The following is a 15,493-nucleotide window of genomic DNA, read 5'->3' as shown; positions in this document are numbered from 1 at the left end:
CTTACAAAATATCATCGATTTTATCTTACGATTTGCAAGCATTTGCATATACAGTCGAATACCGTTACCTCGATATTCAAAGGACTGTAAAAATTGCATCGACCTATCCGAAGTTCGACGTAACGATATCGACTTTCTGCGACTACTTTGTACTTGTGTCGGACGTATATCCAATGCTTTTTTCAGAGGGTTTGAAAGGGGAAAGAAATAATATAAAACGTAAATACGATTTCAGTTTTACTGAGAAATAAATCATCTTAATTAAATACATACATAAAACTTTTTAATTTTTCAAAATATACATTTAAACATTAGCATTTTCATTCCTTCCCGAAACAAGTCTGAATGCAGCGGTATTGTTCCTAGTTGAGTAGTCATTTTGACTGTGCTTCCATAACCAAAATTTGCCAGTGAAATACACATATTGCTCAATCCTAAAAGGCAGATTTTTACTCCGTCAAACAGAAAATGTTTCATCCAATTAATTGTTATATTGGAAAACAGCTTTGCTGCTCACACGCTGTTTTATAAGACTAATTTTGGGAATTAAATTGAAACTTCCTCACATTTAAATTGGATTAAATATTAAATAACAAACAAAACAAACACAGACTAACTTGAATATGATTAATACATCGCCGGACAACAATAGGTTGATTTTCACACCTTACAGATAACACGGATAGTTTGAAAAGCTGTGCTATCGAAGAAACCAGGTGTAAAAACAGAACAGGTAAGTTGACGGAACTGAAATATCTCATCGAGCTAAACAAAATATCGAGCTAATCATATCGAGCTAATGATAAATAATTACATTAAGATAAATAGGGAAAAATCGGGACCGACTCAAACACATCGTGCTAACCGGAGTATCGAGCTAACCGATATCGAGGTAACGATATTCAACTGTAATTACATATGAAATTCAATTTACATGTTTACTTCATAAGTTCATATCCAGTATTTAACCTGTATGTACATGCATACTGCACATGAAAAATACGGTCTTTATTTCTAGTAAATCCACTAAAATTCTCTTACCTTGATTCGAAGTAACATCACTGGCTATCTCAACAATTATAGCATCAGGTTCGTTCAGGCGTGAAGAAAAATCTTGAAAGTTGAAAGAAGAAGAAAAGTTTTGATGGTTGAAAGCACTCATTGTCCTACTCCTTGAAGTCACCGGGTCATTTCCATGTTAAGCCTTTAAATATAAAATTAGCTCATTTATATATGCAATGTAGCCATAACATGATTTCATTCAGCGCTGCAACAAAGGCAACTCTCAGATTGTTACTTTCTGAAAAAATTGATACAAAATTCTCTTCATGCAAATGAACTGCATCATACAGTCAGAAATTATCTAGATTTTGTTGTATTTTTTTGTTGTTGTTTTTGTTTTTTGTTTCTTTTTGCGTCCTGCGTCAACATTTGCCTCTAGAGGCCGCAGTTTTGACCTACTCTTTATGAAACTTGGTTAGAATGTTTGCCTTGATAATCTTTAGGTCAATATTGAAACTGGCTCTTGTTAGGTCAAAACCTAGGTGAGAAGGCGAGATCAAAGGAAAAGTCCACAGTTGAAGTTTGAAAGTCATGAGAATCTCTAGGTCAAGTTTGAATCTGGGTCATGTAGAGGTAAAAAACTAGGTCACCAGGTCAGATCAAAAGAAAAGCTTGATAACAGAGGCCATATCTATCGTCATGAAATTTGGTCAGTATATTCATCCTGATGATCTTTAGGTAAAGTTTGAATCTATGTCATGTGGGGTTAAAAATTAGGTCACCCGGTCAGTTCAAAAGAAACACTCTAGAGACCACAATTTAAATGTCTGACTTGATGACCTCTAGGTCAGGTAAGAATCTGGGTCATGTGTGTCAAAAACTAGGTCACCCGTTTAAAAATCGAAGAAAAACCTTGTGTATGCAATAGGGGCTGCTTTTAACATTGGGTCTTCACAAACATAATCAGAATGTTTTCTTGCTAAAAACAAAGTTCGAATGTGGGTCAGCTGGGGCAAAAAACTAGGCCACCCGTTAAAATAAAAGAAAAACAGTGTGTATTTTATCGGGGCTGCATTTTCACTGGATATTTGTAGAATTTGGAAAGTCTGATTTTCTTTATGAAATCTATGCCTATGTCAAGTTCGAATACGTGTCATCTAGGGTCAACTAGAGCTATCACTAAAGGTGATGAATGTAACCCCCTCATGCACTGACACAGTACATTGCAATTTGACACACACAAGATTGCATAATTATGTGGACTGTATGTATACAGTATAGTAACAAAAATCAAAGTCCCATAACTATGCAGAATATTTATCTAAAAGGACGTAACATGCACCATGCACAACTTAGGGTTGGTACTGATCACTTGTGTGAAGTTTCATTAAATTATGTGCAAGGGTTCGGAAGATTAGGTGCGCACAAGATTGCATATGCAGACTGTATGTACATAGTATTTTAACAAGAAACAAAGTCCCATAACTCTGCAATTTTTGTTGTTGAAAGAACCTAACATGCCCTATGCACAACTACTGTTGTTACTGATCACTTGTGTGAAGTTTCATTAAATTGTGTCAAGGGGATAAGAAGAGATGGTGCGCACAAGATTGTGTCTATGTATATCGTATAGTAACAAAAAACAAAGTCCCGTAACTCTGCAAATTTTTTTTCTGAAAGAACCTAACATGCCCGATGCACAACTACTGTTGTTACTGATCACTTGTGTGAAGTTTCATTAAATTGTGTCAAGGGGGTGAGGAGAGATGGAGCGCACAAGATTGTGTCTATGTATATAGTATAGTAACAAAAAACGAAGTCCCGTAACTCTGCAATTTTTTTTTCTGAAAGAACCTAACATGCCCCATGCACAACTACTGTTGTTATTGAGCACTTGTGTGAAGTTTCATTAAATTGTGTCAAGGGGATGAGGAGAGATGGAGCGCACAAGATTGTGTCTACGGACAGACAGACAGGACGGACAGACAGACAACCTGAAACCAGTATCCCCCCCCCCCCCTTACAACTTTGTTGTCGTGGGGTACAAATATTAGGTCACGTTGTCAAATCAAAGGAAAAAAACACTTTTATATACAATAGGGGCCGTATTTTCACTAAATATTTTTGGAATTAGAACAGTGTTTATCTTAATAAAATCTAGGTCAGGTTTGAATATAGGTCATCTGGGTTGAATAAATAGGGCACTCTGTCAAATTAAAGAAAAACTTTGTGTGTGTGTGTGCAATAGGGACTACATTTTTCATATGATGTGCATGAAACTTGGTCAGAATGTTTTGTCGATGAAATCTCGAATGAGTCCTTATCTGAGTCAAGAGGGCGTCAAAAATTAAGTCATCAGGTCAAATCAAAGGTTTGTTTACACTCTAATGGCCACTATTTTTATTCAAGCCTCATAACACTTGGTTAGAAAGTTTGTTATCAAAAAGTCTTGAAAGATTGGGTCAAAAACTAGGCCATTATGTTAAATCAAAGGAAAAGCTTGTTACCACTAGAGGCTTTTTTGCGCCAATCATCACGATACATTGTCAGAAAGTTTGTCTCTATGAAATCTTGGGTAAAGTTTAATTTGGGCCGTGTGGTGGGGTGGAGGGGGTGGGGGGTCAAAAACTAGGTCATTAGGTCAAATCAAGGAAATGCTTGTTTACACTCGAAAAGAAAAAAACACATTTTAAGTCCAAACTTAATGAAAATTGGTCAGAATATAAGCAATGTCGCTAGGCAAACTCCAATCTTGTTTATATTCTAGAGGCCACATGTTTGCTCCGATCTTCAAGAAACTTGGTCGGAATGTTCATCTTTTTAGAGACCCGGATGAGTTTGAAACTGGATTACATGTATATGGTGTCAAAAACTGAGTCACTAGGATGGTGTCAAAAGCTGAGTCACTAGGTCAAACATGTTTACGCTGTTATGGTGTGTGATTCAGGTAAGCGACCTGCGGCTATCTTGGCCCTGTTGTTGTTAATGTTTTATTTGAAATCACTAGTTTTCCTTTTCTTCACAGGTACATTTTTGCACTTGGAAAGTTTTTGTGGGATTTTACATGACATTGTTCTATGGGAAGTAGATCCCCTATTAATGTTTTCATTCCAGTCCAGCACATTAGACATGTTGTTTCGTTCTAGAAATTATTAATGGAATCTAAATTAATCTAGATGAATGTAACAATAGGACTGCGAAACACAGTGTCAAGATATGAAATGGAAATAGAGACATGACATCAAATTTACTGATAAGTTTGTTGCACTTTGCAACTGGACTTTCATACCAGAATACTCCAGTGTTAGTGGGGAAAATGGATATATAGTTAAATATAGACACAGAACAGTCAGAAATTAGAACTTATTTATCTAACACAAGCTTCAGTAAATAAACACTTATGTACTACGTGTACTAGTTATGCACCTGTCAATATTTAAAAGCAGGTAAACGGAGGTGACTGTGCATGTTGTTACATTCTGTAGTATATTATCGTCTGCTTAGCATTCTTGTTGATAACAAAACCACGTGCTTGTTCTGCTGTCTGATGCCCCTCCCGGGAAATTCAAATTTTGAAACAAAAGGCCCATGATGGCCCTATACCGCCCATCTGAGCTTAGTTGTTTGCTTGAACATTTAAAAATTACTACTAAATATATGAAGGCAGGTACTGTGTTTGTGTGTGCTGAGGGAGGGGGGCTGGGTAAGGGTATAAAACTTCACAAATTGATGAAATAATCAGAGAAATGAAAAAATAATGTTGAGGGGAGGGTGGTGCATGGTTGGGGCGATGGGGGATAATTGAGCACCCCCCCCCCCCCCCCCACCCCCATCTTCCCAGTTTTAACCCAGGGGATAATTTGATAAAGGAGTACTACACAATTCTATTTACCAAATATCAAAGCCTTTGCCTTGTGGTTTTGGACAAGGAGATTTTTTTAAAGATTTTCCCTATATAACCCATGTGACCATCAGGGTGTGGCCATATTTAACCCTAGGATGATAATTTGAACAATCTTAGTAGAGAACCTCTATTTGATGCTACGTGCCAAATATCAAAGTCCTAGGCCCTGTGGCTTCGGACAAGAAGAATTTTAAGGTTTTTCTCTATGTAAGTCTATGTAAACTATGTGACCCTCAGGGCGGGCCATATTAGAACTTAGGGAGGTAATTGGAATAATCTCGGTAGAGGAGCTCAAGATAATGCTACATACAAAATATCAAAGCCTTAGTCTATGCAGCTTTGGACAAGAAGAATTTCAAAGTTTCCCTATATAAGTCTATTTAAAGCATGGAAAACCCAGGGCGGGGCCATATTTGACTCAAGAGGGATAATTTGAACAATCTTGGTAGACCAGTTAGTCGAGATGATGCCATATACCAAATATAAAACTCTAGGACCTGTGGACAAGGAGATTTTAAAAGGGTTTTTTTCTTTCAGTTGCGATGGCAATCAGAGTTCTGTAGGAATTCAATTATTTGAAAATTTTTAAAGAAGACCATCCAAGGAACATTCCTGTAAAGTTTCATCAAAATTTACCTAGTGGTTTAGGTGGATATGTTGTTTAAAGGAAAGTGTAGACGGACACTGGACGGTGAGAGATTACAATATCTCACCAGAGCTTAGGTCAGCTAAAGAAATCTGTAAGTATACTTTCTTGATATTTTTTGAAAAACTTAAAGGCAACAATAGAAATAATACACATCAAAGTATATATGTGCATTTTTTTATTTTTCATTCGGGAGTTCTTTCAGGATTTCAAAAAAAAAATGTTCTCTGATGTTTACCATGAAACCTGCCCCAGCTTCCCAGAAACTTCCTACTATATAAAAGTATCCCAGTTGGGAAGACGGACAGCACTAAATCAATGTGTCTTATTATCAAGCTTTGATTGACAACAGTATCAAATCTAAAAGCTGCTACTCGCTCACGGTATTTGTAACGATAACATGTTTATGTTATTATTGAGAAAAGGTTTATCGGGTAGTGAAACCATTGTCCGTGACAAGATAGTTGTGCTCCTTTTGAATCGTATTGAGCTCATTAATGAGCTTACGTACAAAACCTTCACAAAAACTGCAAATTCCAAAAAGGAACATCATTTTGTAAAACTGCAAAATAGAGTTACGGAACCTGCACGATGCATTTCAAAGTATCACAGTGAACAAGTTTGTGAAGTTTCAATCCATTCCCATTAGTGGGTACTGAGATACCAGCTTATAAACAAAACCTTAACTAAAAAATTCTAAGTGGCAAAAGGAGTATAATTTTTTCAAAAAGCAAATCAGAGTTATGGAACCTGTGCAATGCAAGTCAGATCATCACAGTGAACAATTGTGTGGTTACTGGGATACCAGCTTACATACAAAAATTTAACCAAATCGTGACGCCGACGCAGACACCGATGCCGACGCCGACTCATAGCTGAATCCAACAGCTCTACCTATTCTTTGAAAAGTCGAGCTAAAAATTTGGCAATCATTTTCTTCAATAATTACCTTTGTTGTAAGCTGTTCAATTTTCATGTAAAACAACTCTTCCCTTCTCATGCCTGTTAAACAACAGAGCTAGCTCTTTCAGAGGTATATGGTAAATCGCTCTGTCGCAACTTCCGAGCTAGTGCGGTAAAAAACATCAACAAAGGTGATTGTCATAATATTTATTGCATTTTTACAATCATTGTATCGAATATCAAAAATCGAGAATGGTAGGCGATATAGACATCATTAAACTTCACAGAGAACTTAAATTTTGCTAATTTGTTCTTTACTTGTGGTCGTGGTGATGTTTACCAGCAAGCTGATTTAGCTGTGAATTCTGTCGTTTCATCATGAAATCACTTTCATTGTCAAATATTTGCATTTTAACTAATATTGAGAAGCAATGAGTAGGCGTGAGATAGCTGTGAAGTATACAATGCATTTGGAAATAAGATATATGTACCAATATCGTTTGGGAGTAAAAATATTCACATTTTATCATGAGAGACAGCTCTGTCGTGAAGGAGATAGCCATGTCGCCAAGAAGATAGCTCTGTGTTGCATTAAAAGAGTTTTCATAATTTTAATGTTATATTGAAAAGTTTACAATATTTACGTTGGGTTGTCCTCTTTTGAAATAATATAAAGTCACTGTTCTATTGAATATACATATTATATGAACTTGCCAAGTATTGTTTTGATAAAGATTTTTCATAAGGCTATTTTTGTAAATTTTGAATAGTCGTACATTCTGTTTCCTATTTAGCTCACCTGCGTTCAGGTTAGTTATTGTGATCACTCGATGTCTATAGTCCGTCGTCTGTCTGTCTGTCAACATTTAGCTTGTGTATGTAATAGAGGCTGTATTTTTCAATATATCTTCACGACATTAGTCAAAATGATTGCCTTGTTTAAATCTAGGTCAAGTTAAAAAATGAGTTATCTGGGGTCAAAAATTAGGTAACTACGTCAAATCAAAGGAAAGCTTTGCATATGCGATAGAGGCTGTATTTTTCAATTGATTTTCATAAAATTTGGTCTGAATACTTGCCTTGATGAAATCTGGGTAAACTTTGAATATGGGTCATCTTGGGTAAATAAAAGAAAAATATTGTGTATGCAATAGGGACTGCATTTTACATCGGATACTCATGAATTTTAATCAGAATGTTTGTCTAAATAGCATTTAGGTTAATTCGAACATGGGTAATCTTAGGTAAAACAAGAGCCATGTTACACATGGCTAATCCCCCCGCCGGGCATATTATAATTGAAGGCTAAAGTTCCTGGCAAGTTAGTGTCTGAAAGTATTAATTTTGGGGAAAGCTTTGAAGAACCGTTTAGTTGTGGTCCGCATCAGGGGTTTTAAGATGTGGAAGAAAGAATAAGTCAGTAGTGAGGTGGTTTACTGCTAAATTTTATTAATTTTCATGAACAGTATAGCTATGATGTTTTTTCTATATGGCTACTGTAAAAAGAAGGAATGGAAAGCTAACAGGGAACAAGAGTGCCAGAATGTCACAATATATGCCCGTCAAAGCAAATTTCTTTACTCTAGCAGCTGTATTTGCAAATGGAATGTTAATTTTGTGGTTGTTTAGTAATCATTTTAAGTCTTTTGTTTTTTAAAGTCCCCAAAAAAAACTCTTTACCAGGTAGAGATACCTTATATATAATAAAATACACCTAAAATTGGAGAGTAACATCTATGTTGTACCACAGAAAAGTCATCTTGTTTTTTCCCTAGGGTCAATTATAAAAATGTTACAATATAAGTTATTTATAGTAACAACTAAGGGAAGTTTATCTTAAAAAAAAAAAAAAAAAAAAAAAAAAAAATTGCAAGTCCACACAAAAATCTTCATCAGGTAGAGATTGGTCAAAATACACCTCAAAATTGGATTCAGCACGCTTGTTGTACTACAGAAAAGTGGTCTCGATTTTTCCCTACAACTAGTAATGAAAAAGTTACAATAAAAGCTATTTAAAGTAACAATAAAGGGAAGTAATTCTAAAGAAGGGAACTGCGCATGACACTTCGTGTCATGATGGTGTATAATTGTGCCAAGTTACATCAAAATCCCTCCATGCATGAAGAAGAAATGCTTCGGACAAAGTCATTCTTGTATCTGACCTTTGGCCTCTAAGTGTGACCTTGACCTTAGGCCTAGTGACCTGGATCTTGCGGATGACACTCCGTCTCGTGGTGGTGAACATTTGTGCCAAGTTATATCAAAATCCCTCTATGCATGAAGAAGAAATGCTCCGGACAAGGTTTTTATTCTTGTATCCTTTGACCTCTAAGTGTGACCTTGACCTTCGACCTAGGGACCTGGTTCTTGCGCAAGACACTCCGCCTCGTGGCGGTAAACATTTGTGCCAAGATATATCAAAATCCCTCCATGCATGAAGAAGATATGCTCCGGACAAATTTTTTGAAGAAAATATGATAAAGGGGAATAACTCAAAAAATAGGCAAGGCAGAGTTATTGTCCTTGCACACTGCACTTCCTCCCAATGTGTTCTATCAGTGTATGAAGTTTGAAGAAAATCCCTCCAGTACTTTTGGAGTTATGCTCCGGACAAATTTTTTTAAGAAAATATGATAAAGGGGAATAACTCAAAAAATAGGCAAAGTAGAGTTATTGTTCTTCCACACTGCACTTCCTCCTAATGTGTTCTATCAGTGTATGAAGTTTGAAGAAAATCCCTCCAGTACTTTTGGAGTTATGCTCCGGACAAAGATCGTTGCGGACGGACGGACGCACGCACGCACGCACGCACGGACGAAGAGCATTTCTAATATCCCCTTCGCCTTTGGCGGGGGGATAAAAAAAACTAGGTCGACTGGTGAAATCAAAGAAAAGGCTTGTGCATGCAATAGGGACTGCATTTCACACTTGATGATTAATGAAATTCTATCTCAATGTTTGTCTGGATGAAATCTAGGTCAAGTTCGAATTCGGGTCATCTGAGGAAAAAACTAGGTCACCTGGTGAAATCAAAGAAAAACGCCGTGCATGCAATAGGGACATCACTTTACACCGGATGATTCATTAAATTCGATTTCAATGTTTGTCTGGATGAAATCTAGATCAAGTTCGAATATGAGTCATCTGGGGATAAAAAAACTAGGTCACTTCGTCAGATCAAAGAAAAACCTTTTGCATGCAACAGGGGCTACATTTTACACTGGATATTAATGGAATTCGATCAGAATGTTTGTCTTGATGAACTTTGGCAGGCGTAAAAATAAGGGTCATCTCAGGTCAAAAACTAGGTCACCCAATAAAATTTTAAAAAATCCTTCCTGCATGCAATAGGGGCTACATTTTAGGCAGGATGTTTATGAAATTTGATCAAAATGTTTGCACTGATGAAATCTTTTAAATTGAACAATGAGCGAATTTGATACCGCACGAAACTGCCGTTTAGCCATTTTCGCGCAATTTCATACTTGTGAATTTAAATGATTTAATATTACATCAATAAGGAAATGCGGGTCGAGCATGTTTTATATACAAAATTAATGCTCTTTCGTCAAATATGACAAAATTTTTATTCTAAAAAAAGATAATTTTACACAAAATCTGATGTCCAGTCCCTTTCGACAAACACGTCTGTTTGGTTCAGATAAAAGGTAGACTGATAGATATGAAAATTACCGCGAATATTAGAATTACGACTATACAAAAAGTTTTTAATTTTAGAATTCTACCACTTAAGTAATGTTGTCAGTTATTGTGTGTAATTGAGTTTGCTAATTTAATGCGTACATTGTTAACACACTAAATGAATGATAATTAGCTTCAACGTAAAGTTTTCCTATAAATTTGAATAAGCTGGTAAATCAGCACGTCTGTTTAAATCTTCAGATTTTAGATTCATAAGTGCGTTTGAACGCGCTAGTACAATGATGAAGTCACAACGACTCTAATATTTGTACAAAGTACACATTTTGTTTACAGGTACGTACAAATGAACTGCCCGTGTCCTCAACGAAAAGTAATTATGGCATCGTTATATTCAGATATGATTTTATAAGTGTAATACGTAGTAACAACAAGTTTCAGAGCCACTTCCACTTAAGTTGGCGTCTTAAAAAAAATACAGGCAACCCTTGCTTTTCACAAGATAATTTCACGTATTATATTTTCTCTGACTGAATTTATTCATTTTATAGAAAAGAAGCACATGCCGATTCTAAGAAAATATAGCCCGCCCGCTTAGGTCAATAGTGAAAGTGCAGATCTATTCATCATGGGCTTCGAGTCTGATCCCCCTGATTATTTCACAGTGTGTCTGAAATAATTTGTCTTCCATCTCTGTCACAATGATTGATATGGAGAAGTTGATAGTTACTTGCTGAAAACAAGTAAATACTGGTGCTGAATCCAGAAGTACCGGTTAAAACGGCACTAATTACAAAACAAGCAAATTGAATATTAGAAAATATAAGCAATGTGTATCACACAAATGCTGTATAAATATAACAAGAGGGCCACGATGGCCCTATATCGCTCACCTGAGCTAAATTGCTCAAAATGATATGATCAAGTTTTGACATAGAGCACATAAGCATACACATTAAATATCATCAGGATAAATATTTTCTTGTAACAGTCCCTTTTGACCCAGTCAGGGCCAATTTCTATACCAAGTTTGGAGGTCCTAGGCTCAAAATGCTGCATTTTTGTAATAACATGACTATTCCTTACCCTGGAAGACTTAAATAACATTTGAAACCAATCTCATTGTATACTGCTGAGATATATTCATTTAAATAAAGGGAATGTAATTTGTCATAAATTCAGTCAAAAGTTATCTACCCTGATTGTCCGAGTCAATCTGATGGCATAAATGACATTTCAAATCAGTATCTTCATTGGTTATGTTATTTTGAAACAAAGGGAGGTAATTTGACACCAAATCAGTCCATATCTATCTACCCTGATTGCCTCAGTCCAACTAAAGACAATAATAAAATTTCAAATGAGTTCTATAAATATTTCCCGCGATAAATCTATTTTTACCAAAATCAGGGGAGGTAATCATGCATTGGTATACACATGTAGAAGATACAGAGTACAAGCCTATACAACAATATATTAGAAAAGTATTCATACCGATAAATGTTAAATCATGAGTTATCTAACATGACTATTTCTTACCATGGAAGACATAAATAACGTTTTAAACTAATCTAATTAAAAGCTGCTACGGTGTATTCATTTAGATAAAAAATAAAGGGAGGTAATTTATTATAAATTTCAGTCAACATGTATCTTCGCTGACTGTCCAAGACCATCTGTTGGCATAAATGAAGTTTCAGATCAGTATCCTCATTAGTTACAGATTTTAATTTGAAATAAAGGAGGTAATCTGACTTAAAATCAGTCCATAATTCTCTACCCTGATTGGCTCAGTGGAACTAATGACAATAATGAAATTTCAAATGAGTCCTATAAGTACTTACTGATATAAATCCATTCTGATAACAATCAGGGGAGATAATCAGATAAAAAAAACTCAGGAACCAATAAATGGATCTGATAGATTCGTCATGGAATCCAAGATTTATTATTGTCGAAGATATTTTGCAAGTTTGTATCAAATCAAACCATAAATGAAGTCTCTATGGCTGCAAAAGCCAAAATAGCCAATTTTGGACCTTTAAGGGGCCATAACTCTGGAACCCATGATGGGATCTCGCCAATTTTCGAAAGGAACAGAGATATGATGCCAATACAAGTTGTGTGAAACTTTGAATAAAGTTGATTGCAAAATGTGGTCTCTATCGTGTTCACTGGCCAAAAATAGCAAATTTTGGACCTTTAAGGGGCAATAACTCTGGAACCCATGATGGGATCTGGCAAGTTTTCAAAAGGAACCGTGATATTATGCCAATACAAGTTATGTGCAAGTCTGATTAAAGTTAATTGCAAAATGTGGTCTCTATTGTGTTCACAAGCCAAAAATAGCAAAGGAAATTTTGGCTCTTTAAGGGGCCATAACTCTGCAACCAATGACGGGATCTAGCCAGTTTTCGAAAGGAACCGAGATATTATACCAATACAAGTTGTGTGCAAGTTTTATTTAAGTAGATTGCAAAATGTGGTCTCTATCATGTTCACAAGCCAAAAATGGCAAATTTTTAGCCCTTTAAGGGGCCATAACTCTGGAACCTATGATGGGATCTGGCCAGTTTTCGAAAGAAACCAAGATATTATGCCTATACAAGTTATGTGCAAGTTTGAATACAATCAAATTAAAAATGTGGTCTCTATCGTGTTCACAAGGAAATTGTGAACGGACGACGGAGGGACGGACGACGGACGAAGGGTGATTACAAAAGCTCACCCTGTCACTACGTGACAGTTGAGCTAAAATATGATAACTGAATTCATCCCGTAACTGGACATAACTACTACCCATTATATTCAACACTGCTCAAAACTGTTAATGCAACACAGAGCTATTTCCTTGAGGACATGACTATCTCCTTCACGACAGAGCTGTCTTTCACAATAAAAAGCGAATATCTTTACTCCCAAACGATTTTCGGTACATATTTATATCCAGATGCATTGTATACTTTACAGCTATCTCACGCCTACTCATATTGATTCTTAAAAGGCAAATATTTGACAAAGAACGTACTGGCCAAATTCACTGCTAAATCAGCTTGCTGGTAAACATCACCACGACCACAAATTAAGAATAAATTAGCAAAGTTTAAGTTCTCTGTGAAGTTAAATCATATCTACATCGCCTAACATTCCACGATTTTTGATATTCGATATAATGCTTGAAAATAAAGCAAAAATTATGATGACACTCACCTTTGTTGATGTTCTTTTATCGCGACGTGCACTAGCTCGGAAGTTGCGACAAAGCGTTTTACCATGTACCCCTGAAAGAGATAGCTCTGTTGTTTACAAGGCGTGATTCTATGATTTGGCGATGTTCAAATTTCAAAATGTCAAAATATCCATCAAAACCTAATTTTGTATGACTTGAAATAAATGTAATAAAACTAGACTTCCACGTGCACCTGTGACAACAGTCACGCTTCAAGTATCCATACTGGATCAGGTTTAAAGACCCACCACGACCTAGTGACCTACTTTTTTCACCCATAAAAACTTAATAAAAATCATTCTTATAATACAGGTAATATACAGCTATACTTCTAGTTTTCAGGTGGACAATTTAGGCCCTTCCTGAATAAATGTGTTGTCAAAACTTCATCAGTAAACTTATTCTGTCAATATTTTTTCAGCATAGTTTTGATAACATAGAGGAATAACTATCTTATACTGTAGAGACAAATTGTGATTGAAACTTTAACTAAATACACTGATTTATGACATATTGCTATATTAATTCAATAAAATGTTAAGACATTAAACACATTGTCTTAGCCTTATATGCGTCACTTATTTTATGGTGCCTCTTTAAAAACGCACCACAAAATAACTGTATTATTTTGTATTTCCATGATGGTAATTATACATGATTTGCATGAAAAATATGAGACATACAAGTATTTAGTTTCAATTTGACAGTGACATATATTAGGCCAAAACAATGTGTTTAATGTCTTAACATTTTATTGAATTAATGTAGCAGTTTGTACAGAAATCAAGTGTATTTAGTTAAATTTCAATCACATTTTGTTTCTACAGTGTAAGATATTCATCTATATTCTTAAAATTATGCTGAAAAAAGATTGACTAAGATTAAAGATGAAGTTGTGAAAACAAATTTACTCAAGGGATGGCCTAAATTGTCCACCTAAAAACTTGTAGTATAGCTGTATATTACCTGTATTATAAGAATGATTTTCATGAAGATTTTGTGCAAAAAAAAACGCTCATGTAATATCCTCTGTTTAATAATAAATATTTTTTTATAACTGTACCTGTTTTAAGTGTTGTTTAATTTATCTATCATCTGTGAAATGTATACTAAGTATACAAATTTATCTATCTATGTAGTGTTACCTAACTCCTAGTTAGCTGTCAAGATTAGGAATATAGATCAACATGCATGTATTATGTACATAGCTTATCATCTGAAAACAACTAATATACTGAATTAAGTCATAATAAAAGAAAAGGAATAACACTTTAACTTCTGTTTTGAATGTAGTAAAAAATAGTTGTCTCTTAGGCGCTCGTTTCTACGTCCGCCGCTGATAGGCCTGCAGCAATAGAATGAAATATTATAACAGTATGTTGTATCCGTTTACAAGCAACTGTAAAGGAATTTTACATAGTAAGATCTCTTGATAAAGAAGAAAAGCACATGAAATACCAATAGTTCGAATATAATTCTACTTACATATATCAACAGAAAGTAGATATAATAGCCGATATTCACAACAATGATAACCGATATTCACAACAATGTTTTCATTTCAGCTGCGCATGTCAGCAGCATACACGGGCGGATTTAGTTGGAAAATTGAGGCACCGATTTCTTTGATCTCACCTAGGCCCGAAAAACAGGTTGAGTTATTTGGATCATGTGTGGTCTGTCTGTCTATCTTTTCGTGCGTTAGTATAACCTTTAGCAAGAATAACCATGCTGTAATTCAACCAAATTTGACTTTGAAGTATCATCTGGAGGATGGGATTAAATCTGATCAAAAGATTACCCTGTCCCCATTTGAAGCTTAGGAATATAATTATAATGTTTAAAGATATATACCCTTCAAGCACTTTTTTCTACATCATTACTTGATGGAATTCAATAAAAGAGCTCCTAATCTGGCCCGTTATCAATTTCATTTTGGATCACACACCAAAGTGACACTCGAGTATAAAGTTTAAGATTTCATTATGATCCCGGTATATTTTCTCTCTTAAAAACCTACCAGTTAAATGTTGTTTAAGACGTCTTTGTCAACATTTGTATTTAATTTTTCAATCAAAAAGTCATTAAAAGAACAAATACATTGATATACATTTGTATTTCATTTACTATTTTGTTTTTAAAATACAAT

At 35.2% G+C, this 15,493-nt stretch overlaps 1 protein-coding gene across 1 annotated transcript in view; it reads right to left on the bottom strand.

The window, feature by feature from the left end:
* LOC123546579 (uncharacterized) overlaps positions 1–14,935 on the bottom strand; it is a 46,930-nt gene extending 31,995 nt beyond the window's left edge. Inside the window, exons 1-2 of the mRNA XM_045332988.2 lie at positions 14,830–14,935; positions 1,042–1,204 (exon numbers count right to left, since the gene is read on the bottom strand). Coding sequence (XP_045188923.2) covers positions 1,042–1,162 — 121 coding nt within the window. The 5' untranslated portion in view covers positions 1,163–1,204; positions 14,830–14,935. The remainder of the gene's footprint in view (positions 1–1,041; positions 1,205–14,829) is intronic.
* Positions 14,936–15,493: the final 558 nt, after the last annotated feature.

The sequence above is a fragment of the Mercenaria mercenaria genome, chromosome 9 (assembly GCF_021730395.1).
Source record: "Mercenaria mercenaria strain notata chromosome 9, MADL_Memer_1, whole genome shotgun sequence".
NCBI lineage: Eukaryota > Metazoa > Mollusca > Bivalvia > Venerida > Veneridae > Mercenaria > Mercenaria mercenaria.
Note: the sequence above shows the minus strand (reverse complement) of the source record. Positions and strands in the feature narration are given on the sequence as shown.